This window comes from Myxocyprinus asiaticus, chromosome 41 (genome assembly GCF_019703515.2).
Source record: "Myxocyprinus asiaticus isolate MX2 ecotype Aquarium Trade chromosome 41, UBuf_Myxa_2, whole genome shotgun sequence".
NCBI classification, from domain to species: Eukaryota; Metazoa; Chordata; class Actinopteri; order Cypriniformes; family Catostomidae; genus Myxocyprinus; species Myxocyprinus asiaticus.
This window is the reverse complement of record NC_059384.1, coordinates 18,700,811-18,727,414: the sequence shown is the minus strand read 5'-3', so window position 1 is coordinate 18,727,414 and position 26,604 is coordinate 18,700,811. Positions and strand designations below refer to the sequence as shown.

The 26,604-nt window shown below is 43.9% G+C and overlaps 1 protein-coding gene across 2 annotated transcripts in view; it reads right to left on the bottom strand.

Moving 5' to 3' along the window:
- LOC127431520 (contactin-associated protein-like 2) overlaps positions 1-26,604 on the bottom strand; it is a 588,401-nt gene that overhangs the window by 250,093 nt on the left and 311,704 nt on the right. For both annotated transcript variants that reach the window (XM_051681959.1, XM_051681960.1), the window contains one exon: positions 21,783-22,041. In XM_051681959.1, the coding sequence (XP_051537919.1) occupies positions 21,783-22,041 (259 nt within the window). The remainder of the gene's footprint in view (positions 1-21,782; positions 22,042-26,604) is intronic.

The following is a 26,604-nucleotide window of genomic DNA, read 5'->3' as shown; positions in this document are numbered from 1 at the left end:
CTTTCTTTAGATTCATTAGGTCATATATTTTCCTTTTTTCACACTCATTATCATTCATCACAGACATTGTTCATTCCATACATAGACAGTCAAGTTGTGTGTGGATCGCGGAGGGTAGCATGAGCCTCCACATGCTGTGAGTCTCCGCAGTGTCATGCACAATGAGCCACATGATAAGGTGCGTGGACTGATGGTCTCAGAAGCAGAGGCAACTGAGACTTGTCCTCTGCCACTCAGATTGAGGTGTGTGACCGCGCCACCACGAGGACCTACTAAGTAGTGGGAATTGGGCATTCCAAATTGGGGAGAAAAGGGGATAAAAAAATTGGAGGTCAAGGTTACCAAACCCACTGCAGCTGCTGATTTGTCAGCTCTGATTGATAATTCAGGGAGGTGTTATTTACTCTAACGCCATTGTGAAGGGTAAAAGTCATCAGAACATAATAACCAGGTTGATGCTTGCTTTGAGGAATGAATTCTTGTCTACCATTAATCATGAACTTGTGAAAAGACTTAGCACATTGAAGGTCCCTGGTGACCAGTTTACCTCTATCTGTCACACACCACAAAACATTGAACAACTGCTCTCTCCTTCCCACCTGCTCTCACTCGCTCTTTCTCTTTCCCTCTCAGGCACAGTCCAGTTGGCACGGACAAGGCCAAAGTACCTTACACACCATTACCTCTGATAAATTTGTCTCTCAGATGTTGGTATTGATACAAAACCAGAATGCTTTCTGCCATGTATTTACAATATATGCCATCCATCAGTTTCTTTCAAACTCTGTACATTTTGTACTTTTGCAGGTGTATGAAATGGTGTTTGCAAGGACAGTGTAGCCAACAACTGGACATGCCTGTCATAGGCAGTTCTGTGGGACAGCTGTAAAAACATACGGCTTTTGTGTATAAAACAAATTATGTTAAATAACATAATGTGAAAACACCATATCAACTGAATGCTAGTACCTTGTCTAAGAGTTGGGAGTATGATATTAATGTGAGAAATGTAAGTGCAGCGTAGTTCTAGAGGGAAGTCTAGCAGCTGTACATGATCACACTATTAGCTAAGTAACTCCTAGCCAATCACATGTAAGCCATTGCTTTATAAGTCTGCTTACAATCTATCACATTGCTGTTTCAGTGTGCTAATACGGCAACCTCCACCACCCCACCGCCACCAGTTGAGTCCCGTCCTGCACGGGAGTAGTCTCCTCGCCCCTGCCTCCTATCTCTGGCAGGAACTGATGGTTCAGAGTACAACTTCTTCGGACCGCCAGATGGGGCTTACGCCAAAGAGAGACATTACATTCCTGTTTTATATTAATCAAATAAATGTAATCTAAACCTTTACTCAAGTCTGCGAATTTTCCTGATAGAAATGCCTCTGAAACTTGCTGCTGAAAAAAAGACTAGCTAAGCTCAATGTAAAAAGTGGAAATGTGCAGGTGTTACTTTTAGGATATTTTCTACCTGACTTAACCCTTAAAAAATTATTTTGTTGGTGTGACCTAATATAGTCAGGTTGATTTGGTTAATTTAAATAGTTCAATTAGATGTTACCACATGAAGCAAATTTTAGAATGCCAGAAAACAAAGAAAAAAAATAAAAAATAAATAACAAAATAGTGTGTGGTTCGACCTGTAACTAGATTAAATTACCAGTAAAAACCAGCTTATTTCTTGTTACCCGTATAAGGTTTAGATTTGAGCAATTTCATGTTGGTCAAGCTGGTCAATCAATATGGCTACACTGGTACTTCTATTAATAACAAGCTTGTGCCAGTAACAGACCAGCATTGCCCAGCTAAAACCATCTTGAAATTTAAGATGGTCAAAACTAGTCTGAGCTATTTTTTCAGTAGAGCGATACAGGTACAATATTTGCTAACAGCATTAGCTGATGCTAACCACCAGTAAACAGTAACAAAAACACTGTTGCATAAAAATAACTGAACAAATACCTTCAGTGTACCCATTATACCCTCAAAGGGGGTTGTAACTAGGTCAGAAAGGTGGATTGTGTGGGTGCAGTCAAAAATGTGCATTCCTCCACCACCCTTTTTCAGCACCAAAGCATCCACCCAGCCATACGTAATTACTCTAGATCAGAATGAAAGGGCACTGTCTCTTCATGTCCCCGTGAGAGACCCCGCGGTCAACCACTGTCATGGATTAATTAAGAGAAGATGAAACCCTATGTTAACACAATGTGGGTCCCTTAAACTCCCTCCCTGGTTGACGAATCAACCTACAGTCATTATTTATCTACCTGCTTAATCAACTAAACTTTCTTATGGTGACCTTCAGTTCCTCAGGATGGCACACACACATACATTAGCTTTGTTCCAAAACATATAGTGAGCTGTCTACAGAGGCAGCATTTTAAGACATCATAGACACACTCTTGACATTAAGACTGCTCTAATAGGTAGGCAGCACAATTATCCAACATGAAAGATAAAACAAGAGAAATGTTGATTGGAACTGATGATATATATATAGTGCTTTCTTTTTATTGATAAAAATAGTCCAGTCTAATTAATAATGGAATATTTTACCCAATATTCATGCTTTCTATGTATTTTTATGCTTATTAGGGCATTCCAGAAAGGTGTAATAAAGACACTTCCGTTTAAATCTCAGTGCTCTTAAAGGCACCTCTGCTTAAAAGGGCACCTATACATTTGTGAATGGCACCTTTAGATTTGTGAACAAAAGGGGAAGGGGCTTATGCTCCTGTAGCCCCTGTTCTGTGCACGTCAGTGCATCTTAGATACTGTCAGTGCAGATTCGATGTAGGCAGCAGACAGCATGGCAACTCACTGGGTCTGAAACTAACCCATTCTCTCTTTCTTACAACATGAATGGACTGCACTGCAAGCTGGGTGCAAGAGATGCTCATAGACAGAAACTAAGAGATTTAGTTAAAGATTAAAAATAGCAAATTTACCAAGTTGTGTCATAACCAACCAAACAGTCTTTGCCTGGTGGATTTCAGGTGGATTCAAGACTATTAAAGTCTGAATGACATTTGAAGGACTTGGTGCCCTTTAAAAAGCAGGTGCATCCTCATATGAGGTTCAAATGTAGTGATGCAATTACAGGCATACATGTACACAGCCCCCAGCACTATTTGTCATCATGGTAAGTCTGATATTTGAGTATGTGGGCCCGAATAAAGCTGGAAAGGCCTCTCTACAACTCAGACAAGAGACCCCAGATGCAATAACGTCATCAAAAAGGATTACTGGTATAGTTTCCTTACCAACACCAGGCCATAATTAATGTTAGGCTTTGCCCGCAAAGAGTGCTCCTGGGAGACCAGGAATTTCAAGCTTCTGCTTATTCATGAATGCATTTTCGATTGAAGAGTGTCTGAAATTGTCTAAGAAGCCTCACTTTTAAACATGAAGAGGGAAGCCTTAAAATATGTATCAGGCATACTTTAGAATATTAATGAATTTTCCATTGGAGGTCTTGGTTATGTGATCAATTCTAATTATTTATGAATGTAATGGAAAAAAACTGTGTATCTAGTTTTTTGTGTGAGTAACTTTAGTTATTTTTTTATATATACTGTATATATCACACAACAGGTGGTTAACATCTGTACCTGCTACTTAATGACAATGTCAAAATGCTTTATGACCTTACTAGGAATAAGTTTCCTAATTGGATTGTTATTCAAAAAATGCATTGTTTTCTGACACAATGAAAGTAGGCATACAAACTGTCAGTTTTTTATTTTATTTTATTTTTTTACAATGAATTCACTATTTTGAGAGAAAATTCACTGATATTTGTCTAAGCACAATTTAATGACCACTTTCAAAATTTGTAAATGTCCCTGTTCTAAATGACTAAGGAAAAGACATAAAAGAGTAATAAAGAAACCCGTTTATGTCAAAGGCTGTGTGGAGCTGTGTTGAGAACATTGGATATTTCAGCAGAAGCCTGAAGGATAAACCTGATATTCTCTGCTCCCAGTCACCTCCAGATATCACACTGATTTTTCAAGCTATCACCACCCCGAAGGGGACAGGAAAACAAGAGAGGAATCTGCTTATTTCTGACTGATATAATTTGACCAAGCCACTATCCCTGAAATAGACTAACCTCCTGGCTTTCCTCTGGAAAAAGGACAGGGTTAAACGAGGGTCATGGGGTCAAAGCTTTGAGCATTTCAAAGCTGTTTTCAACTAGATTTGTTTTATTATTAAGTTTTTTAATCTTCGCAAAATAGTAGCCAGGACTGGGTAACTAGACACACAGCCATACAACAGAGCAAAAGAGTGCTGTCACTTATCAGACTCTATCAGTGTGAGAATTAAAAGATATATCACATGAGAAACAGTGCTGTTGTACTTAAATTCAGCATGACTGTGATTCCACCATATAGGCACAAGGCCACAGATAATTACAGCTTGCTGATATTCAATACAAGACTGTGATTGCAAGTGTGATATTGCTTTTATACAACAAGTTCTATAAATAATATCAGCACTCTTGAAACTCTGCTTGCCCAATCAAAGTAGAGGAACGGAAATAACTGTTATTTAATGGCTGGCATAATATGCATAATAATTTCCAAAACTCGCACAGAAAATAGTGAAAATATATAAAGGACATAGTCATGGAAACAAGACATCCCGTAACTGATCTTACTATAAATTGTGGATGAGCTTTAGACAATGTCTGTTCAAAAAGGCTGTCTGAGACATCTGTTCGTTTTGGCTCAACAGGAAGGAAAGCAAACAGGAAACATGAGTTTTCCATGAAAGCAAAGAAGCTGTATGGGAAAGATTCAGTGCTTCCTTTAAGGACCATAGTGAACAAACAACACTGAAAGATCAATGGATTATTGCACAACATCCATCATGATCATTCACTAACTTGGAATTCAGAGCATGGGCATTTTTCTCCTAGTATACAGAAAATTAACATCACCTCTCCTGAACAATGTAAGGAATGGTTGTGTCGCATCCATTCCTAGTCTATGCACGAACACTTCCATCACTTGGAGACAATGTCTTCACAATATACAAGCCTCTGAAACCAATCTGCAATAAACCAGGTATTAAGAGTTTCCAAGAAAAATAACATATTCTTTACTACACTGTGAGTGTAACAGGGAAGATACACTTTTCTTCTGATAAACATCATCAACAATTCTATACTCACAAAGCGGGAAAAAAAAGACAAAGTTGATATTTTGTCCTTTCTTCCTTTATTTCTGTCCACTCATTATTACTTTTATGCCTCTGCTATGAAGAAACTAACAATTGTTCACTTCATGGAAGCTCATTGCCACACTGAAGAGCAAAACCTTCCATGACACTGAGACATGTAGTTCTCTGAACAAAATATGAGACTAAGAATGAAAGATGTGAGCTTGCTTACAAAACGTTATGAACATCCATGTCTGAAAAAATACAGCAATATTCATTTCTCAGAAAAGGCAGCATATTAGAAGAACACAAAGTTTACACTTAAAGTCGACATGAAATGAAAATATCTATTTTCTAAATGCATGTTATTGATCCTATTGTGAACGATTCATCCATGCATATATATATTTTTTTTTTTTTTTTAAACATATGCATTTTAAAATACCTCGTAATCTTTAATCAAAATGTCATAACTCGATCTTCCGATGAAACGACAGACTTCTCTCTGATGACGTATTCCGGACTGCTCCAATCATTTAGTCCACTTAAACCCTGCCCCTTTCTTACAAATACCACAACCTTGCATAGAGTTGAACGAAGCATCAACCGCTTGTTGGTTAAGATGGTAAAGAGGTGTGTTTTCGGTTGTTTTCCTAACAAAACCGGTTCAGTATCCAAGACTATCTTGGTTACAGGCCCGGTGGCTTGAATTTTTGCATTTGAAGAGGAATGATTAATGGTTAATTCGCGGCTGTGTTCGAGGCATTTCACGCCCGAGTGCTTCCAGAATTTTACACATCATGAAATGGGGATTGCAAAAGTCTTGTACCTGACAGATACGGCTGTTCTGTCAGTGTACATGGTTGGTACATCACAAAGTATGAAGGTAAGTGTATCTAGATACCTTGCTTATCATAATAATGCATATCACAAATGTTTTCCTAGCCTGAACTGATCAAACATTTGTCACATCTGTCTGACAGTCCTCCACAATCGACTGCATGCTCGCATTCAGATCTGCCTCCATTTCTGAGTGCAATGCCCACATCTCAAAATCCAATCAACAATAGATAGAACCAAGTCCCCACCCTACATGTTTTTTTATTTAATAATCCGTTTGACTCGGATGTACGTCACAATATGGAAGAAAATATCTGCTGCTTCTTCCGTTTCATCATGACTTTAATATCCTTGCTCTCAAGGTTGGTAAACACTCAAAAGACATCTGTTTTCCAACTGTTAAGTTAAAATACTTACAATGTCAGCAACTGACATTTTAGGTTTTCTCTGACATTGACTTATGAATCCCATAGGCTTAATTAATATTCACTATAGCTGAATACTTGTTCAATGATTTAGACTAGAGACAATAAACAAGTGTAAAGGTTAAATAATAATATTAACTGTCAACACTGTACGTTATTTCACAAGGGAAATAAATAGCAAGTAATATATCCAAATGTCCATTCACCTTAAATTTTCTAAGAAGCTGAGGGTTCAAAATTGAATGGGAATGCACTGCAATAATGGAGTTCCCCCAGGGAATGAAATGGAAAACACTATACCTTACTATGTTATATTGTCCCAGTACATGAAGTTGGTAAATTGCCTTCAATCTGGATTTAAGAGGCTTTCAAATGACCTTGAAGGGCCAAATGCTTAAGACTAAAGCACATATACAACTCAAATTCATAAGTGCTTCATAACAAGGGTTTCATAAATTTAAAAGAAAACAGATTCACTTAAACAAGCAGGATCAATACAGGATAGAATACTAGGGAGAGGAAAGGAGAGAGGCAATTGGCAGTTCTCTCAGTCTTTGGAGTGTTCCGAGTTCACATGCCTTCAAGGTATCAGACCTTGGTAAAGTTGAGAGACAAGGCACAGCTGATATAAAGAGGCAAAACTAAAGCCACCAAGCATGGAAATTTGAAGGTTTCTCCAAATAATCCCATTAACACAATGGAACAGGTCTGTGATGGGTGCGATTCATCAAAATGTCAGCATCATGACTTGTCAGTGTTGTTCTACAGGCTTATATTTCATGAGTGGAAAATCACTGGCAATTTTCAGTCACCCTGTCAATTTTGGTTGTAATTGAACATGCAGCAATGCTCTGAATATCCATTAGTTTTGTTGAGAGTATAAAAGCACTGACGATCAAAGGGAAAACAAATAATCAAAATAGAAACCCTAGATTAAATCAGGCCACCAGCACACTGGGGTATCAGTGTCCTAAATATTTGGCCACCAGCACACTGGGGCATCAGTGTCCTAAAGATTTAAACCAATTTACTGACAGTATCTGTATGACGATTAACAATTTTACTGTAAACAACAGCATTTGACTACAATAACTCTCCATTAGTAAAAAGGCAGAAAAACAAACAAAAGTAAACAAAAGAGGTAGTACAGCGTTGTGGCAAGAGGGACACAACGTCTCGTTTCCTCCATCAGGGAACGGAGGTTACGAAAGTAACCAGGACGTTCCCTATCTGTCATTCACTCAATGTTGTGTCGATGTAGTGACACTAGGGGTCCCTATACAAAATGCCACAACTATCTGAACTGTGTTACGTGTTATGGCGGTGTGTGACGGGCAGACCACTGTGTACCTCGTAGCCAGCACACCAGGCCATCATGTAACCTCCCCCAGTGCTCTTATGAGCGTCAAATGGTCCATCAGGAAAAAGTAAACTGCCCAATTATAGGGACAGGCTAGCCCTGCTGAGGCCTCTTTTCCCTCTCTTTTCTCCCCAAAAAAGAGTGGAATTTGTTAACAGACTGGGAGCCTTAAGTGTCTGCGTCGGGGGTGTCCCTCCCAAGGGGAAGACACCGCGGAGACCACACCCCACCCAAAAAGGGGGGGGGGGGTATTTTGAGTGGAATACGTCACATGGTCTTACCGAGTATTGTTGAAAATATGTCATGTGGAGAGTTCCCATGGTAGGTCCTACTCGAAGAGGGAGGAGTTTCTACAGAGCATGGTGACCGGGGTATCACATGGGGTCACCTTCGGGGAACCAGCACATGTGGAGCACCTACCTCAATACAGGGCCTCATTAGCGCACATACTGGGCTGGCAGCGAGTTTCTACGCAAACTCAGCTGCCAGAGGGCTAAAGAGGAAAGTCATCCAGGGATCACAGTCTGTGAACACGACTGGGAGTCAAGAGTGCACGTCTTCACCTCAAGGGAGGGGAAAGGCGCTAAGAGAAAGTGGTACACCCGGCCAGCTGTCCCGGAACTTACCTACTCGTGCCTGCCAATACACGGGATGAGACCGGCTCAACCTGGAGATTGAAGAACCTCGCAAAGGTGTTGGGTGTTGCCCAGCCCACTGCTCTGCAGATGTCTGCCAAAGAGGCGCCACTGGCCAGGGCCCAAGAGGCCGCCACACTCCTGGTAGAGTAGGCTTGTAACCCCGCAGGGGGTGGCATGTCCTGAGCCTGATATGCCATCGCGATGGCGTCAATGACCCAGTGGGCGATCCTCTGTCTGGAGACAGCGCTTCCTTTCCGCTGCCCACCAAAGCAGACAAAGAGCTGCTCGGAGCTTCTAAATCTCTGCGTGCAATCCAAATAGATGCGTAAAGCTCGCACCGGACACAGCAACGCCAAGGCTGGGTCTGCCTCCTCCTGGGGCAGCGCTTGCAGGTTCACCACCTGATCCCTAAAAGGGGTCATGGGAACCATGGGCACATAGCCTCCAAGTGCTCAAAGTGAGCTCCCCGTAGACCACGAAGGACTACTGAGAGGTCCCACGAGGGGACGAGGCGCAGTATGCTGGGATTCAACCTCCAAGCGCCTGTCAGGAACCTGAGCCTCTCCTGCAGGAAGGAAAGCACCGATCTGACTGCGTATCTCTGGGGGTCTTCATGTCGGGAAGAACACCACTTAGTGAACAGATGCCACCTCAAGGCATACAGGCGCCTCGTAGAGGGATTCCTCGAGGATTCCTGGGAAGCAAACAGGTCTACCTGTGCTCGACCGAATCGACTCCAAATCAGCTGGACCACCTGGGGGTGAAGTCTCCACTCTCCCCTGAGGGTAACCTGTTGTGACAGCGTATCCGCTGCTGTGTTGAGGTCACCCAGGATGTGAGTGGCTCGTAGCAACTTGAGGTGCTGCTGACTCCAGAGGAGGAGATGGCAGGCGAGTTGTGACATACAACGGGAGTGTAGACCGCCTTGATGGTTAATGTACACTACCGTCGCTGTGTTGTCCATCTGGACCAACACGTTCTTGCCCTGGATCAACAGCCGTAAGCTCCGCAGGGTGAGAAGTACTGCCAACAACTCTAGGCAGTTGATGTGCCAACGCAGCCGCGGGCCAGTCCAGGAGCCGGCGGCTTTGTGCCCGTTGCATACGGTGCCCCAGCCCGTCTTGGAGGCATCTGTTGTAACCACGACATGCCTGGAGACCTGCTCTAGGGGAACCCCTGCCCATAGAAATGCAAGGTCGGTCCAAGGACTGAAGAGGCGGTGACAGATCGACATGATGGCCACGCGATGTGTCCTGCGGCGCCATGAACATCTCCAAACAGAGGAAAGAGATGCTCTGAACTGCGGAGAGCCTTCACTTTTCCCAGTTGACCCGAAGCCCCAGTCGGCTGAGGTGCCAGAGCACGAGGTCCCTGTGTGCACACAGCAACTCTCAAGAGTGAGGTAGGATTAGCCAGTCATCGAGATAGTTGAGGATGCAGATTCCCACTTCCCTTAGCAGGGCAAGGGCTGCCTCTACGACCTTCGTGAAGACGTGAGGGAACAAGGACTGGCCGAAAGGTAGGACCTTGTACTGGTATGCCATGGCAAACCGCAGGAAGGATCTGTGTCGAGGCAAGATCAAGATGTGGAAGTACGCGTCCTTCAGGACTACCGCCACGAACCAATCTTGATGCTGGACGCTCGCTAGAATGCGTTTTTGCATCAGCATCATGAATGGGAGTCTGTGCAAAGCCCGGTTCAGTACTCGCAGGTCCAGGATTGGTCGCAACCCACCGCCTTTCTTCGGTATGATGAAGTAAGGGCTGTAAAACCCTTTCTTCATCTCGGCTGGAGGTACAGGCTCTATCACGCCCTTGCGCAGAAGGGTTGCGATCTCCGCACGCAAGGTAGTGGCGTTCTCGCCCTTCACCGAATTGAAGCGGACGCCGCTGAACCTGGGCGGGCACCTGGTGAACTGAATCGCGTAGCCGGGTCAGCCATCGCGATGGGTTGGAAAGCGCAAGCCACGTGCCCAAACTCCGGGCGAGGGGGAACAAGGGAATGATCATATCCGATGTACCGGCGGGTGGGGCCTCGCGGCGGGGTGGAGCTCAAGGTGCCACGTCGAGGGGACTCGAGCCCCATGGCCATGCTGAGTCCAAGGACATCGAAGCACTTACCTGGCTCCTGCTGCCCACCATAAGATTGGCCGATGAGGGGGGAGGAGGAATCTCATACCCGTAGTCCACTGGAACCGGCGTGTTTGTGCCACAGCTGGGCGCACAGGGGTGGGGGGTCCGCCACTGGAGCACCATACCTGCAAAAATGGGACGGTGGACGGTGGTCATGACAATGGCCGTGCGCACCGGACATGTGACATAAGAAATGAGAAAACCACTATTTTGTTGAACTTTTGGGTACTACAGCCTCATGGGCATGCAGCAAAAAATGAAACAAATGATTCTCCTCCTGGCCCTCCACCAGGGGATGGAGTGGTCTGCTCACCAGCTCCAGAGAAGCAGGTCTCCTCGCCCCTGGGTCGCCTGTCTCAGGGGCGCTTCGAAGCCTTCCTCGGGTTCTTAGCGGCCGGCCGTTAGACGGGTGGTGTCTGCTTCCTGCGATGGGCTCCATGCCGGGGCCAGGCCATGGGGGCGGACTGCGGTGGAGCCGGTGTTGTTGCTGAAGGAGGACACCCTTGGCAATGAGCAGATGGGGTGCGGGGTCTTGAGCCGTGCCGGAGCAGGATGTGTTGTATGGCCTCCGTCTGCTTCTTCACCACCGAAAACTGCTGGGCAAAGTCCTCAACGGTGTCACTGAACAGGCCAACCTGGGAGATGGGAACCATGCCTTGTCAGCCTCTTGCATCTCAATCAAGTTGAGCCAAAGGTGGTGCTGCTGGACCACCAGGGTGGACATCGCCTGCCCAAGAGACCGCGCCATGACCTTTGTCGCCCGGAGAGCGAGGTCAGTTGCCGAGCACAGTTCCTGCATCAATCCTGGGTCAGAACTACCCTCGTGCAGCTCTTTTAGTGCCTTGGCTTGGTGTACTTGCAGGAGAGCCATGGCATGCAGGGCGGAGGTGGCTTGTCCAGCGGCACTGTAGGCCCTAGTCATCAGGGATGATGTAAACCTACAGGCCCTTGATGTGAGCTGCGGGCACCCGGCCAGGTGGCGGAGCTCTGCGGACACAAGTGCACGAGCGCCTTATCCACCTGGGGTATCACCGAATACTCCCTGGCCGCTCCACCATTGAGGGTAGTGAGAGCGGGGGAGCTGAAAGACCGGGACCGGGCAGTAAATGGTGCCTCCCACGATCTTGTCAGCTCCTTATGCACTTCCGGAAAGAAAGGAACCAGGGCGGGGCATGGCCATGGGCGGCACCCGAGCCCAGGAACCAATCATCGAGCTGCGAGGGTTCAGGGGAGAGTGGAGGGTTCCATTCAAGCCTGACGCTCGCAGCCGCCCAGGAAAGCATGTCCGTCATTTCCGCATCAGCCTGAGACTGGGTGACCATTCCCGAAGGAGCAAGCACAGCTGAAACCACTGCATCCGACTGAATGAGCCTGCTCTCCGATGCTGCGCTCGATAACTCATCATCTTCCCGGGCTCCGAACAAGAGGTCGAACTCACCCTGAGACGAGCCGGTGGTCTCATCCGAGTGCCCGACTGGGGCAAGCGAGTGTGCTGGGGAATGGGAGGTCCGTGGGGGGATACCTGGTGGAGGTGGTCCTGTTGATGTCCCCAAATCGCCCCCAGTGATAACCGACGCGGCCTCAAACCCGTAGGTAGAAGGACCGGTGCGGGGAGCAAGCCGCGACCGCAGTGTTGCCATGGTCATGTTCTTGCAATGAGGACATGATCCATCCACAAATGATGTCTCCGCATGGGCAGCGCCCAGACACGTAAGACAGTGATCGTGGCCATCAGAAGCGGAGAGATAACGACCGCAACCAGGAATAACACACAAACGGAAAGTCATCTTTAAAAAGACGTTCCGTGTGTGCTGTTCTTTTTGTGAATGAAAATAAACTCTTTTAGAATATACTCTCTTTTTTCACTCTGCCGCAGTGCCCAGGGGTGTTCTCTGCACTCCATGGATGCAGAGGGGGAGAAGCTGCTGAAATGCGCCGTAAATCCAGCATTTTTGAGGTGCATCTTTGGAGGGAAATTGAATTCAGTGCACTGAATACAACCGCTCGGCTCAGAAGAGAAAATCTGAATGAGTGGTTGCATACCAGCTCCTTTTATACCCGATTGTCCAGGGGAGTGGCATGCAAATTCCACTCGCCAATTCCCATTGGCCTTTTTTAAAAAAAGCAGAGGTGTTTGGGGCTTCCAAGAGTGACCCCTAGTGTCACTACATTGACACAACGTCGAGTGAGTGACAGATAGGGAACAATACTTATTGCTGCGATTCTGACTGGAGACACTAGTGGAACATAAATGACACTTTAACAGAGAATCTCAGGGGGGGATATTACTGTTCCCTAACATGGTACCATTTCCACCCATACCAAATGTATCCTCCACACTGTGTCATTCATTAAATGTCAATTTCCTTAACATGTCTGCCATTATTCTTCTGTGATTAAAGGATAAAATAATAATAATAAAAAAACTTGTTTTAATGAGATTAAATCAGTAGACAGAAAATGCATTGCACTGGTGAAAAAATAAGTTAAAGCAAGATGTGGCAATTAAACAAGTGTCCCCTCAGGAATTTGACTTAACTGCAGCCTATTAGCAAGACTACGCTCATTTAAGGCACTATCAAGCTCCTCTTCCACATTCCCAAAGCCAATTTGCAGCTCAAGACAAGCAGAATGGACCTTTAACCCAGATGAGAACAGGAAAGAGCCGGCAGGCAAATGGGCTGAGCTGCAAAGATAAAATAATTCACATACCACAGATGAAAGTTTACTATATGATCACCTTATTTGCCTGTATGATGTTTGAACATTCTCATATCCTGCCTATTTTTAAAGAGAAGAGTATTTGATTTTCAGCAGCACTAAGAGCAGCTCTATGTTCAAGGTTTCAAATCAAGTTCAATAAGAAGGCATTTCTTAATGAATCTGTCAGTTATTGTGTCTAAATCTTTAGCGGCTGCTTGGTGTAACACACATTGTTCAGCGAGCAATAGACAGAAAATTGATTAGGTGTTTTAGAATGTGGTGCTAGTATGAAGAATTAGTAAATCATTTCTTTTTATCTTATCAGCTACATGGTAGATTGATCAAGAATGCTCTCAATTCATAGTCTATTTATGCTCCAGCAATACTTTACCTCATACTCTAGTCTTCAAGAGGCATGACTAAGGCAATCATTTATTTATTTGTCAAGGTAATACTTCTTCAGCTTATGATCTTCTGCAGATAGAAATAAAAAATACAAAACAGAGCCCTGAAAAAGGAGACCTAATTTGCATCCCAATACCAGGGTTGAGTGAAATTCACACTTTAAGAATTGGCTCCCTTAGAGACTTTGAATTTAATTGGCCTAATCGCACAAGATGTTGAACTGGAATGACAGTAAGAGGAATTTCCTTAATTTCAATTCAAAGAAATTCAACACAGTCACACAATAGAATATTTTTTTTTTTTTAATTTTCAATACAGCAGCACAAAATGTACACCACATTGTTTTCAGAATAAAAACTACACAGCAGTTATATTATTTTCTTTGAATATCATTAAATTTTAATTCTACTTTTTTTAAATTCAAATTACAATTGTGGATCCTGTTTGCTACAGTACCTCAATTTAAATAAAATTCAAATTCAGTACTTTAACTGGAATTTAAAAAGCATTCTCAGTTCAAATCTGACTGGTGCACAACCTTGCCTAACAATATATATATTGGCCTTAATTTAGTTTATATATGGTAATATTGCTAGTTTCTACCAAAATGACAAAAATAATGAAAAACTAGTGATAAAATAAAATGAGTAAAATTAATATTTCCCAATTTTAGCAAGTTAGAAGTTCCCTGCCCTGTATCAGAGACCAAGAGAGTCCAGTAAAACTCTGTGGAACGGAAGGAAATGTGGAAGGCCCATATCAATTCTTTCTCTTATATTCTACAATAGATTCATTAAATCAATTAACATGCTGAACTCTAAATAGGAATTTTTGGATTGAGACCTATAAGCCTGTGCCAGACCACAGCATTAATTCTGTAACTTTGACCGAGTACTTACTATGCATGGAACTCCATCAAGTTATAACCTGCCTCCACCACGCTGGAGTTCAATGTGGAGTCAATTTGCTTTTCTTAAAAAAGATAAAGGATTCCAAACAGCTGGTGCCCAATTAGCCTTGAGGTTAACAATGTAAGAGAAACTACCCTTTCTCATAATGCCCTATTAGCACAAGAGTTTATTGAGTGTGCCCAGAATGTCAAAAGGTGTCTTTGGACTAAAGCTCTGCTTCAGATTGACCAAGATACTTCTTAAATCAACAAAAGAGAAAATATAAATTTTGTTCAGAATAAGATGTATGGACTTCCCCACAGGAAATAAAAACGTCTTGATGGAGGGAACGAGACGTTGTATCGATGTAGTGACACTAGGAGTCACTCTTGGGAGCCCCAAACACCTCTGATCTTTGAGAAAAGGCCAATAAGAATTGGCATGTGGAATTTGCATGCCACTCCCCCGGACATACGGGTATAAAAGGAGCTGGCTCGCAACCACTCATTCAGGTTTTGTGCTGAGGAACCGAGACAAGGTCCCGGCCATTTCAGCGGGTAGTTCAGTGTTGTGGCAGGAGGGACACAACGTCTCGTTCCCTCCATCAGGGAACGGAGGTTACGAAAGTAACCAAGACATTCCCTATCTGTCACTCACTCGATGTTGTGTCAATGTAGTGACACTAGGTGTCCCTATACAAAACGCCACAAATAGTTGAACTGTGTTACATGGACTCGCGGTGCAAGACGGGCAGACCGCTGTGTGCCTCGTAGCCAGCGCACCAGGCCGTCATGTAACCTCCCCCAACGCTCCTACGAGAATTGCACGGTCCCCAGCACTTTGGGGACAGGACGACTGCCCAAAAATGGAGACAGGCTACCCCAGCCGTGGCTCCTTCTCTTCTTTTTCTCCCCAAAAAAAGATTTATTTTTTGATCGACTGGGGGCCATAAGTGTCCGCATCGGGGGGTGTCCCTCCCAAGGGGAAGACACCGTGGAGACCACACCCTGCCCGAGGTTACTGACAGGTAACCAGCACATGTGGAGCACCTACCCCAGTGCAGGTCCTACTAGCACAAGTACTGGGCCGGCAACGAGTTTCTCCACAAACTCGCCTGCCACAGGGCTAAGGAGGAAGTACATCCAGGGTACACGACTTCGTGAACACGACTGGGGGTGAAAAGCGCACATATGCAAGTGGTACACCCAGCCAGCTGTCCTGCAACTTACCTGCTCATACCTGACAACACACAGGATGAGAACGGCTCAACCCGGTGATTGTAAAACCTCATGAAGGTGTTGGGTGTTGTCCAGCCCGCTGCTCTGCAGATGTCTGCTAAAGAGACGCCATTGGTGAGAACACAGGAGGCCACCACACTCCTAGTAGAATGTATTAGTAGCCCCAAGGGGGGCAGCACGTCCTGGGCATGATATGCCAAAGCGATGGTGTCAATGACCCAGTGGGCGATCCTCTGTTTGGAGACAGCACTCCCTTTCTGCTGACCTCCAAAGCAGACAAAGAGCTGCTCAGAGCATCTAAAGCTCTGTGTGAGATCCAAATAGATGTGTAAAGCATGCACCGGGCACAGCAACAACAAGGCTGGCTTCCTGGGGCAGTGCTTGCAGGTTTACCAACTGATTCCTAAACGGGCTCGTGGGAACCTTGGGCATATAGCCCTGCCGGGGTCTCAGGATCACGTGAGAGAATTCCGGACCGAACTTAAGGCACGTGTCACTGACAGAGACAGTCTGACAGTTGCCTGCAGGTCCCCTACCCTCTTGATGGAGTGCAGTCTTCAAGGAGAGTGCCTTTAGCTCAACTGACTCCAGGGGCTAAAATGGGGCTCCATGCAGGACCCGCAAGACCACGGAGAGATCCCACGAGGGGATGAGGCACGGTCTGGGAGGGTTCAACCTCCTCGTGCCTCTAAGGAACCTGATGATCAGGTCGTGCTTCCTGAGAGACTTACCGTTCACTGCATCATGTTGCGCTGCTATAGCGGCCACATACACTTTCAAGGTGGAGGGGAACAGCCGCCCCTCCAGCCTCTCCTTCAGGAAGGAAAGAACCAACCCGACTGCACATCTCTGGGGGTCTTTGCGTCGGGAAGAACACCACTTAGTGAACAGACGCCACTTCAAGGCATATAGGTGCCTCGTAGAGGGGGCCCTAGCCTGAGTGATCGTGTCTACCACCACGGGTGGTAGGCCAATTTGGTCTTCCGCATCCCGTTCAGGGGCCAGACATGGAGATTCAAGAGGTCTGGTCGCGGGTGCCAGATGGTACCCTGTCCCTGAGAGAGAAGGTCCTTCCTCAGGGGAATTCGCCGGGGGGCTGTCGCGAGGAGAGTGTGGTCCGAGAACCAAGTCTGGGTGGTCCTAGTAGGCTCACTGGGGGGAACGCATATACCGAGGGGAGCCTCAGTCAGGGCGTATCAAAGTGGGCAGTGGGCAGAGCCTCTGAAATGGTTTCAGTGGGACAGGTTCTCTGCCTGAATGATTTCAGGCAGTTCAGCACTGACTGCGTGCACTCGCTTGTAAGGCGTGCCATCATAGAGACTGAGTCTAACTCCAATCCGAGAAAAGAGATGCTCTGAACCGGGGAGAGCTTGCTCTTTTCCCAGTTGACCTAAAGCTCCAGCCGGCTGAGGTGCCTGAGCACCAGGTCCCTGTGCGCACATAACAGATCCCGAGAGTGAACTAGGATTAACCAGTCGTCGAGATAGTTGAGGATGCAGATGCCCACTTCCCTTAGTGGGGCAAGGGCTGCCTCTGCGACTTTCGTGAAGACGGAGGACCTTGTACTGGTACACCCGGCCCCTCGAAAGCAAACCGCAGGAAGGGCCTGTGTCAAGCTAAAACTGAGACCTGGAAGTACGCATACTTCAGGTCTACCGCCACAAACCAATCTTGATGCCGGACGCTCGCTAAAATGCGTTTTTGCATCAGCATCTTGAACGGGAGTCTGTGCAAGGCCCGATTCAGTACTCGCAGGTCCAAGATTGGCTGCAACCCACCGCCTTTTTTCGGTACGATGAAGTAGGGGCTGTAGAATCCCTTCTTCATCTCGGCTGGAGGGACAGGCTCTATCGCATCCTTCCACAGAAGGGTCGCGAACTCCGCACGCAGGGCAGCAGCGTTCTCGCCCTTCACTGAGGTGAAGCGGATGCCGTTGAACCTGGGCGGGCGCCTGGCAAACTGAATCGCATAGCCGAGTCGGACGGTCCGGGTCAGCCATTGTGATGGGTTGGAGAGCGCAAACGATGCCTCCAAACTCCGGGCGAAGGGATCCAAGGGGACAATCACGTCGGACGTACCGGCGGGTGGGGCCTTGCAGCGGGGCAGAGACTGAGGCGCCATGTTGAGGAGGCTCGAGCCCCGAACCCATGGCTGTGCTGAGTCTGGGGACATCAAAGCACTTACCTGGCTCTGGATATCCAAAATAGGACCGGTTAGGGACAGGGGAGGAAGGAAATCATCCCCGCAGTTCATCAGAACCAGCCTGGCATGGTGTGTTTGTGCCACAGCTGGGCGCACAGAGGCGGGGAGGCACCCCTGGAGCGCCATACCTGCCATAAAGGAACAGTGGCTGGCAGTCGTGATAATGACGGCTGTGAGCACCAGATACGGAATAAGGAAAATGCTCTTTTGTTGAAAGTTTGGGTACCGCAGCCCCTTGGGCATGCAGCGAAATCAAATAAAAATGGGAAAAAAAGATTCTCCTCCCGGCCCTCCACTGGGGGATGGAGTGGTCTGTTCACCACCTCCACTGCAGCGGGTCTCCACGTCCCTGGGTCACCCGTCTCGAAGTCACTTCGAAGCCTTTCTCTGGTTCATGGCAGTGGGTCGTGAGACGGGAGGTGTCTGCTTCCTGCGGGTGGCTCCATGCCGGGGCCGGGCCGTGGGGGCAGGCTGCGGTGGAGCCGGTGTTGTTGCCGCTGGGGGATGCCCTTGTCGACAAGCAGACAGTGTGCGGGGTCTTGATCCGCACCGGGGCAGGATGTGCTGAATAGCCTCCGTCTGCTGTTTCACCGCCGAGAACTGCTGGGCAAAGTCCTCGACGGTGTCGCCGAATAGGCCAGTCTGGGAGATTGGAGTGTCAAGGAATCGTACCTTGTCAGCCTCTCTCATCTCGACCAGGTTGAGCCAAAGGTGGCATTCCTGGACCACGAGGGTGGACATCGCCAGCCTGAGAGACCATGCTGTGACCTTCGTCACCCGGAGAGCGAGGTCGGTCGCCGAACGCAGCTCCTGCATCAATCCCGGGTCAGAACTACCCTCGTGCAGATCTTTTAGCGCCTTGGCTTGGTGTACTTGCAGGAGAGACATGGTGTGCAGGGCGGAGGCGGCCTGTTCAGTGGCACCGTAGGCCTTAGCCGCGAGAGATGACGTAAGCCTACAGGCCCTAGATGGGAGTCTCGGGCGGTTCGCCAGGTGGCGGCGCTCTGCAGGCACAGGTTCACTGTAACCACCTTATCCACCTGGGGGATCGACGAGTACCCCCTGGCAGCCCCACCATCGAGGGTAGTGAGAGCAGGGGAGCTGAAAGATTGGGTCCGGGCAGTGAAAGGTGCCTGCCACTACCTCGTCAGCTCGTCATGCACCTCCAGGAAGAAAGGGAATGGGGTGGGGCATGGCCGTGAGCGGCGCTCTGGGCCCAGGAACCAATCATCGAGCTGTAAGGGTTCAGGGAAGAGTGGAGGATTACACTCCAGCCCGACGCTCGCAGCCATCCGGGCAAGCATGGCCGTCAGCTGACCATACCCGAAGGTGGGAGCCCAGCCGAGTCCTCAGCATCAGACTGGACGAGCCCGCTCTCCGATGCTGTGATCGACAGCTCATCCTCTTCATGAGCCCCAAATGAGAACGTGAACTCGCTGGGGCAAACTAGCGTGCTGGGGAATGGGAGGTCCGTGGGGGGTTTCCCAGCGGAGCTGCTCCCATTGAGGTCACCAAATCGCCCCCAGCGCTAACCGATGTGGCTTCATACCCGTAGGTAGAAGGACAGAGGCGGTGAGCCGCTGGGGTGGCTTTCCCTCTTACGAAAAAACCACAACATTGCCATAGTCATGCTCTCACAGTGAGGACATGACCCGTCCACGAACGCTGTATCTGCGTGGGCAGTGCCCAAACACGTAAGGCAGCAACTGTGGCCATCGAAAGCGGAGAGGTAACGATCGCAACTAGGAAATATACACAAACGGAAAATGCCACTCTTTTAGAGGAAAATATTCTCTTTCAGAGGAAGAATATACTCTTTTAGTCTGCCGAAGCGCCCAGGGGCATTCTCTGCACTCCACAGGTGCAGAGGGGGAGAAGCCGCTGAAATGCAGCAGTTTGTAGGTGAATGGATCGGCGGAGGAATTCAGCTCAGTGAAATACAACCGCTCGGCTCCGAAGAGAAAATCTGAATGAGTGGTTGCGAGCCAGCATCTTTTATACCCGTATGTCCGGGGGAGTGGCATGCAAATTCCACTCGCCAATTCCCATTGGTCTTTTCTCAAAGATCAGAGGTGTTTGGGGCTCCCAAGTGTGACCCCTAGTGTCACTACATCGACACAACTTCGAGTGAGTGACAGATAGGGAACAAAAAATGAGATCTGTTATATACCATATCTTAGTTAATTTTCTGTTTCTCCTAGACAGCAATGAGATTAAATGGAGAGTAAATGAAGACATTCCTGCTTCTCAGATTTTTCCTCCTGAGAAATCTAGAGTTTCAGAGGAGACCTCAAAAATGCCACAAACCAAAGTGTGCTCAGATTTACCAAGACGCCAAAGGTCTGTAGTCAAAAGCCAGAAATTTCACCAAGAATTCAAATATTTTTTCATGAAATTCTTCCAAGACCAAATGATCTTTTTATGATGTTTACATAATTTTTTTTTTATAGCAATTTGCGACAACAATTGTCTAAATTTGTCCAAAATCTCCTAAGGAATTTTATGATAAACATTGATACAAAGTTGATACATGAACGAAACATAGTTGAAAACTCTGTTCAGCTTTGAAAGAGAAGCCTCTGAGCAAATAAAACTCAACCCTGGGACTTGATGTAACTTCAATGATTGCAGTATGCTATTTATCATACACTGTAAAAAAAATCCTGTTGTTTTTACAACAACAACAACAACAACAAAAACTGGCAGCTGTGGTTGCCAGAATAATTATGTAAAAAAATACAGTAAAAATGTAAACAACTTTACAGAACAACCTGTACATTTTACAGTTTAAAACTGTTGTAATTTACACGACCACGATGGCACTGTAAAAAAAGAAAAAAATAAGAAATAAATTCTGTGAAATTTAAAGTGAAAAAAAGTCATAAACTTAATATTAGCCTTCTGAAACTGTAAAAATCAGCTTTTTACTTTATAAAAAAATAAAGTAAATTTGTTAATCACTGTAGTAACTACAGAAGAGCACATGATGACATGAACTTCATCAATAGTGGCTCTTCCATGAGCAATGACCAATAAATAAGTAGAGACAGTGCTCAGTGTCACTCACACAAACACTAAACACCATCAGGGAAACACATGTGAAATTAAAATCATGCAGTAAACATTAACTAAACTACATCAAATACAAAACAGAACACCCCAAAGTACATACAGTAACTGATATTAAAAATAAGAAGAAACATAAGTATTCACATATAATATAATGAAATATGATGGGTCACGCAGGGAATTGTGGGAATGCCTGATTACTGTTTTTTACTGTAATTTTAACAATAATTTACTGTAAGAAGTACATGTACTCTCTTGTTAAACATAATGTAAATTTTTTACCATTAATTATACAGGAAAACCATCCTTTTTCAATCTGAAAAATGTAATTTTTACAACATTTTATTGTAAAAACTACTGTATTGTCTTTTAAAATATATAAAAAAAGTTACTGTATATTTTACAGTTAATATTCATTAATCAATTAACGTTGTATTTCTGTAGCATTTTTACAGTCTTTTACTGTTAAAATTACAGACATTTTTACAGTGTATTGCATAAATGGGTGTTGACTGATAATACTGTTGGAAGAGTTGCCAACATGAGTATTTAAAATGATATAAAACATTTTAAAACTAACTAATTTATCAACTAGATGCTACTGTTCTAGACAGACCACACAACTCACAAAAATAGACTGATGAAACCTAATGAGATCTCCATGTAACAGCCCATGAATCTGTGTGTGGGTGCAGGGTTTCGGCTCACCTGATGCAATGTCTATACGCATGTTTTTTTGCTGGGTGACGTTGATGTGCACTATGACTTTTCCATCATTTAGAGACAGTTCCAGCATTCCATCTGCCAGGGAGCTGAACAGGAGCAGACCACTTGGATTCCAAGAACGGAACTGGAAACCCACAGACACCATATTGTGGTCCCTCCTGCCTGGAAGCTGCAGGAAGCTGGTGCCATTGAAAAAGACAGGGAATGTGTGCGAGTCCACACAGGAGAACGTCAGGTTCCGCTGAAATTGAGGCAGAATAGAGATGTTTCAGTGCATTTAAAAGCAATTTATGTCAAAGTGTTGGAGACCAAGGCCTTGTTTCCCAAAAGCATTGTTAGCCTAAGTGCATCGTAGAAATGATCGTACAAATCATCTTAAAATCCCAAAAGTAAATGAACTTAAGTAGTAGCCTACTTAAAAATCATCGTAGATCTATGCGTGCTCTGAAGTAATCTTATGTGCACTTCAAGTGGAGTCGGAAATATCATAATTATGAGTTCCGAGTACATGAATGACTCAGCAAAGTCGTATTTATCAGGTGGGAAGTTCGGAATTCTAGATGATACCCAAGTTGACGAGTTGTAATGTTGGAAGGGGGTAGTCAACATGAAAGATGATAAAATTAAATGATTTTGCAAAGTTATTTCAATTTTAGTGTTTTATTTAAATAATATGTGTTTGTTTAATATGACAGTCTTCTAATTAATTACCCTTTGCGGTTTGTTTTTAAGCAAATTAATAATAATTTGTTAGATACCATGCATTAATAAATAATATAGGTTGTGTGAAAGTGATGCAGGTGTATACAGTTTGTGTATACACACTGCTACAACAAAAAATAGCTTTAGGCAGCAGTAGAGCAATGCAAACATCTGATTTAAACTTGAGATCATACCGTGCCCACTGAAATTGATAAAGTTTCTACTTTAGTCGTATTAACTTCACAGACTCACCTTTACATTGTCATTTTAGATATTTTTATTTAAAATATCGTTCTATCCTATTTTTTCTATTATTCGGTAGAATTTGTTATTCATTTTGAAGTCATTATTCGTACCTTTTCCAATAAGGTATTCGGCTTCGGGCACATCCATAATGGAGATGTTATATTTAAGTGGAAAATTATGTATCTTGGCTTGTCTTTCCACCTTCCTACACTTCTATAACCTCCTCATCTTCCTTTCTGACACCCAAAGGTGCTGCATTGATGTCACCTGTATCATTTTGGGAATACATCTTGGCTTGATAAATGTATGTACATGTACCCTACGTTGATGCTTTCATCGTCCTACTGTGCACATTCAATAGGCCTACTGCCAACATGGTAAACCTCCATTATATATACAGCACATATACTGTATGTATATATATATATATATATATATATATATATATTTTTTTTTTTTTTTTTTTTTTTTTCACATTTTAGAATAATAGTAATGACATCAAAACTATGGAATAATATAAATGGAACTATGGGAATTATGTTGTGACTAAACAAAATCCAAAATAATTCAAAACTGTGTTATATTTTAGCATCTTCAAATTAGTCACCCTTTGCCTAGAATTTGCAGACATGTACTCTTGACATTTTCTCAACCAATTTCTTGAGGTATCACCCTGGGATGCTTTTTAAACAGTATTGAAAGAGTTCCCATCTATATGCTGGGCACTTATTGGCTGCTTTTCTTTGGTGGCACAATTATATTTTTGTCTACAAAACTAATTTCAAACATTTAAGCATACGCCTTCAGATCAAAAGATTTTTAAGATCATGAGAAACATTTCAGTCAAGTGTGTCAAAAGTTTTGACCGGTAGTGTGTGTGTGTATATATATATATATATATATATTTAAACAGTCTTCAATGACCCTGCAGCTTGCACATCGATCCACAGTTGAATTTGTGTAAACGAAACACTGCAAACACACATATGATGAACAAAGCAGTGATTGTGTGAAAATAATAGATCATACTGCACAAAATAATTACAAAACTAAACATTTAATTATGTTGTTAATTAGTTTGAATGCTTAAGAGAATAGCTTTAAACATTTTCCAGTGAGGTAAATTACATATATTTACAAAGCTTTAATGAAATTACAATGACGAGCGACACTATACGGTCACATTTCAGAACTTTACTAAGAGCGGCTCTTAAGAAACATTTAAGGTACGTTGTTGCACGTTCGTGTTGAGTGCAGTTTTTGAAAAAAAAAAAAAAAAAAAAAACCTTACCTTCGCACATAAAGAACACTCTTAAGAGCTAAGATCCATCGTTATCAGGAAATGCAGCCCCCAGCTGTTCACCATGTAAACTTTCTAAGATGGTTAAATAATTTTGCTATTTATCAAACATGATTTCCCTGCTGAAAAAAAAGCTGGCCAAGCTGGTTAGGCTGGACTGTTTTGTAGGCAAATATAATTCCTTGATGACAAATGATGAAAACCTGCTTGTTTTCAAACTTTTTATTTTACAGAAACTGAGAGTCAATAAATTAAAATAATTAATTGTGATTAATTTTGTGATTTCAGAAGTTTAATTGATAAAAACAACAGCTGCTGAAGGGAGTTGTTGAATTAAAATAAGAAATAAGAAGTCCATTTTCAAACTTATAAAAATCTTTATTTTAATAATTTTGATTATTACAATATAATCAATCATCTTGTGACCCTTGGAAGAGGGTCCCTGGTTTTCGGCACTTTTCAGCTGGTCAATCTCAGAGACCAGTTGTCGACCCGCTAAATACCAGCTAAACCAACTTAAACCAGCTTACACCAGCAAACCACCTCAGAATGGTTTAAGCTGTTTTTCTTTCAGCAGGGTTTCCACTACACAAAACAGTGTAGACAAAAACATGTCTCTGTAGAGAAGCAAATTTAATGCAACACACTGTACAGTAAGTTAATACACTTAAAAATTTATTTAATACAAAGCTGTAATACAAAGTGTCTAGAAACTAAATCAGTGTTTCAAATGGCTGGAGGCCTTTCATGTGGAACATGGGCTTAAAAAAAGATCTCCCAAAGTGCTGCTACAGCATGTTCAAGCCACGGCATAGATTTCTGAACCTTAAGGAAAAGGGGAGCATAGAACCAAGGAAGAGTGCTTTTATTCATAACTCTCCAGCTCTACGCCCTTCTAAATGGTAATTTTGAGGCACCAAATGCACTTCAGCCTCAGTTCAAATATAGAGAACTTAATCAGTCTCATCACGATGAAATAGAAATGTGCACTCAACCTTTCTCAGCACTTCATAACAGAACCTCCCCCCGTATGATGTGTTTTACCAACCTTGAATATAATCCTTCAGACATTAATAATAATTCAAAGCCTGTCTATGGTGGACACATGTCAAATTTGTAGAGGAGATGGAGAGAGCTGTGTTATTTTCTTGTTATTGAGAAAGGCAACTGGGAACACCCAACTATTTTCCATCACTGATCACGTTCAATAGAAAGTTTTAAAAGCTTTATTTGCTTCTCCTTTCTGAAAACAGAACAAGCATGAAGCTTGATTTGAGGCATGATTTGTCTAAATCGAAAGCTCTAGTCAAGGGGAACAAAAATATTTTTTAACCCTTTCGCACGTGCAATCAAACCAGTGTGATTACACTAGGCTGGGCTCAGACGCATACGATCAAACCGAAGTTATCTACATTCGTGCTGCTGTTTACCAGCAAAAGAGGGACCGAAGCAGTTGTCATAATGAACCAGCAACTCAACTAGTTTTTTCAGCATCACACTATATTTATTTTTATGTTACAAACATTCAACCAATCACTAAATAAAAGTTTAAAGCCATTATCATTGGAGCACACTGTTTTGATGCAGCGCTGCGGCCGTGTCAAACAAAGTATATACAAACTAGTCCGTTACTCATTCTAATCACTTCCTGTGCTGGGAAAGTGGAAGGGCTAGGTTTTCAGAACCTTCTATGCTTCTATCACGAACTCAGAATTCCTTACTGCATTGCATGTAAACAATACGGCAGCACACATAGACAGCAAGCGCACTCGCAATCGCATCTTCTTTATAATAATCAATCATTACAAACATCTAAAAACCACATTATATGTTTGATAATATATAATCTGACCTTCAGTGTATCTGCTGTGACATAATCTGTCCTCCAGTACATCTGCTGTGGTGTAAGGTCAGATTTTGTTTTTAATTACAGCGTGCATTATTGAACTCACACTGGGGGATCCGTCAGTACAGGAGAAACTCATGAGCGAAAAGGTTAATTCAAGTTTCGCATATAAATATAAAATTTCTAATCATGGTAGACTGATATATCGTCAAAAATCTATACGAATAGTTTATTTTATTCCTCCGTGTTCCTTTGATAATTATGTTTTAAATGGAAGTGAGGGCATGCAAAGAGAAATATATATAAAGGAATAATATAGTTATATGGAAACGTCCCTCGTCAGCACATACATCATGTTTCAAACTTCTGATATTGTGAATAATAATTATAATATATTAAAAAAGCTCAATTTGGTAAATATAAAAAAATAGAGCTCTGTAACGAAGCCAAAGCTCCATCATTTCAAAATAGTAGTCCCCAGTGTATTCCCATGTTATGCACCCAGTCTTCTTTTTTCTGATTACTGTCTAGGATTTTATTCATTTTGTACTCTGGTGTCTATGTCTGTGCCAGCTAAGAAAATGTTGTAACATTCTATGAATCGATTTTAAAAACTATAGGCCGATTAATAAGTTATCGGCCTTTTCCACCACCTTAGTTATCGGTATCGGCAAAATTCACTATCAGTCGACCTCTAATTTCTAAAGCTT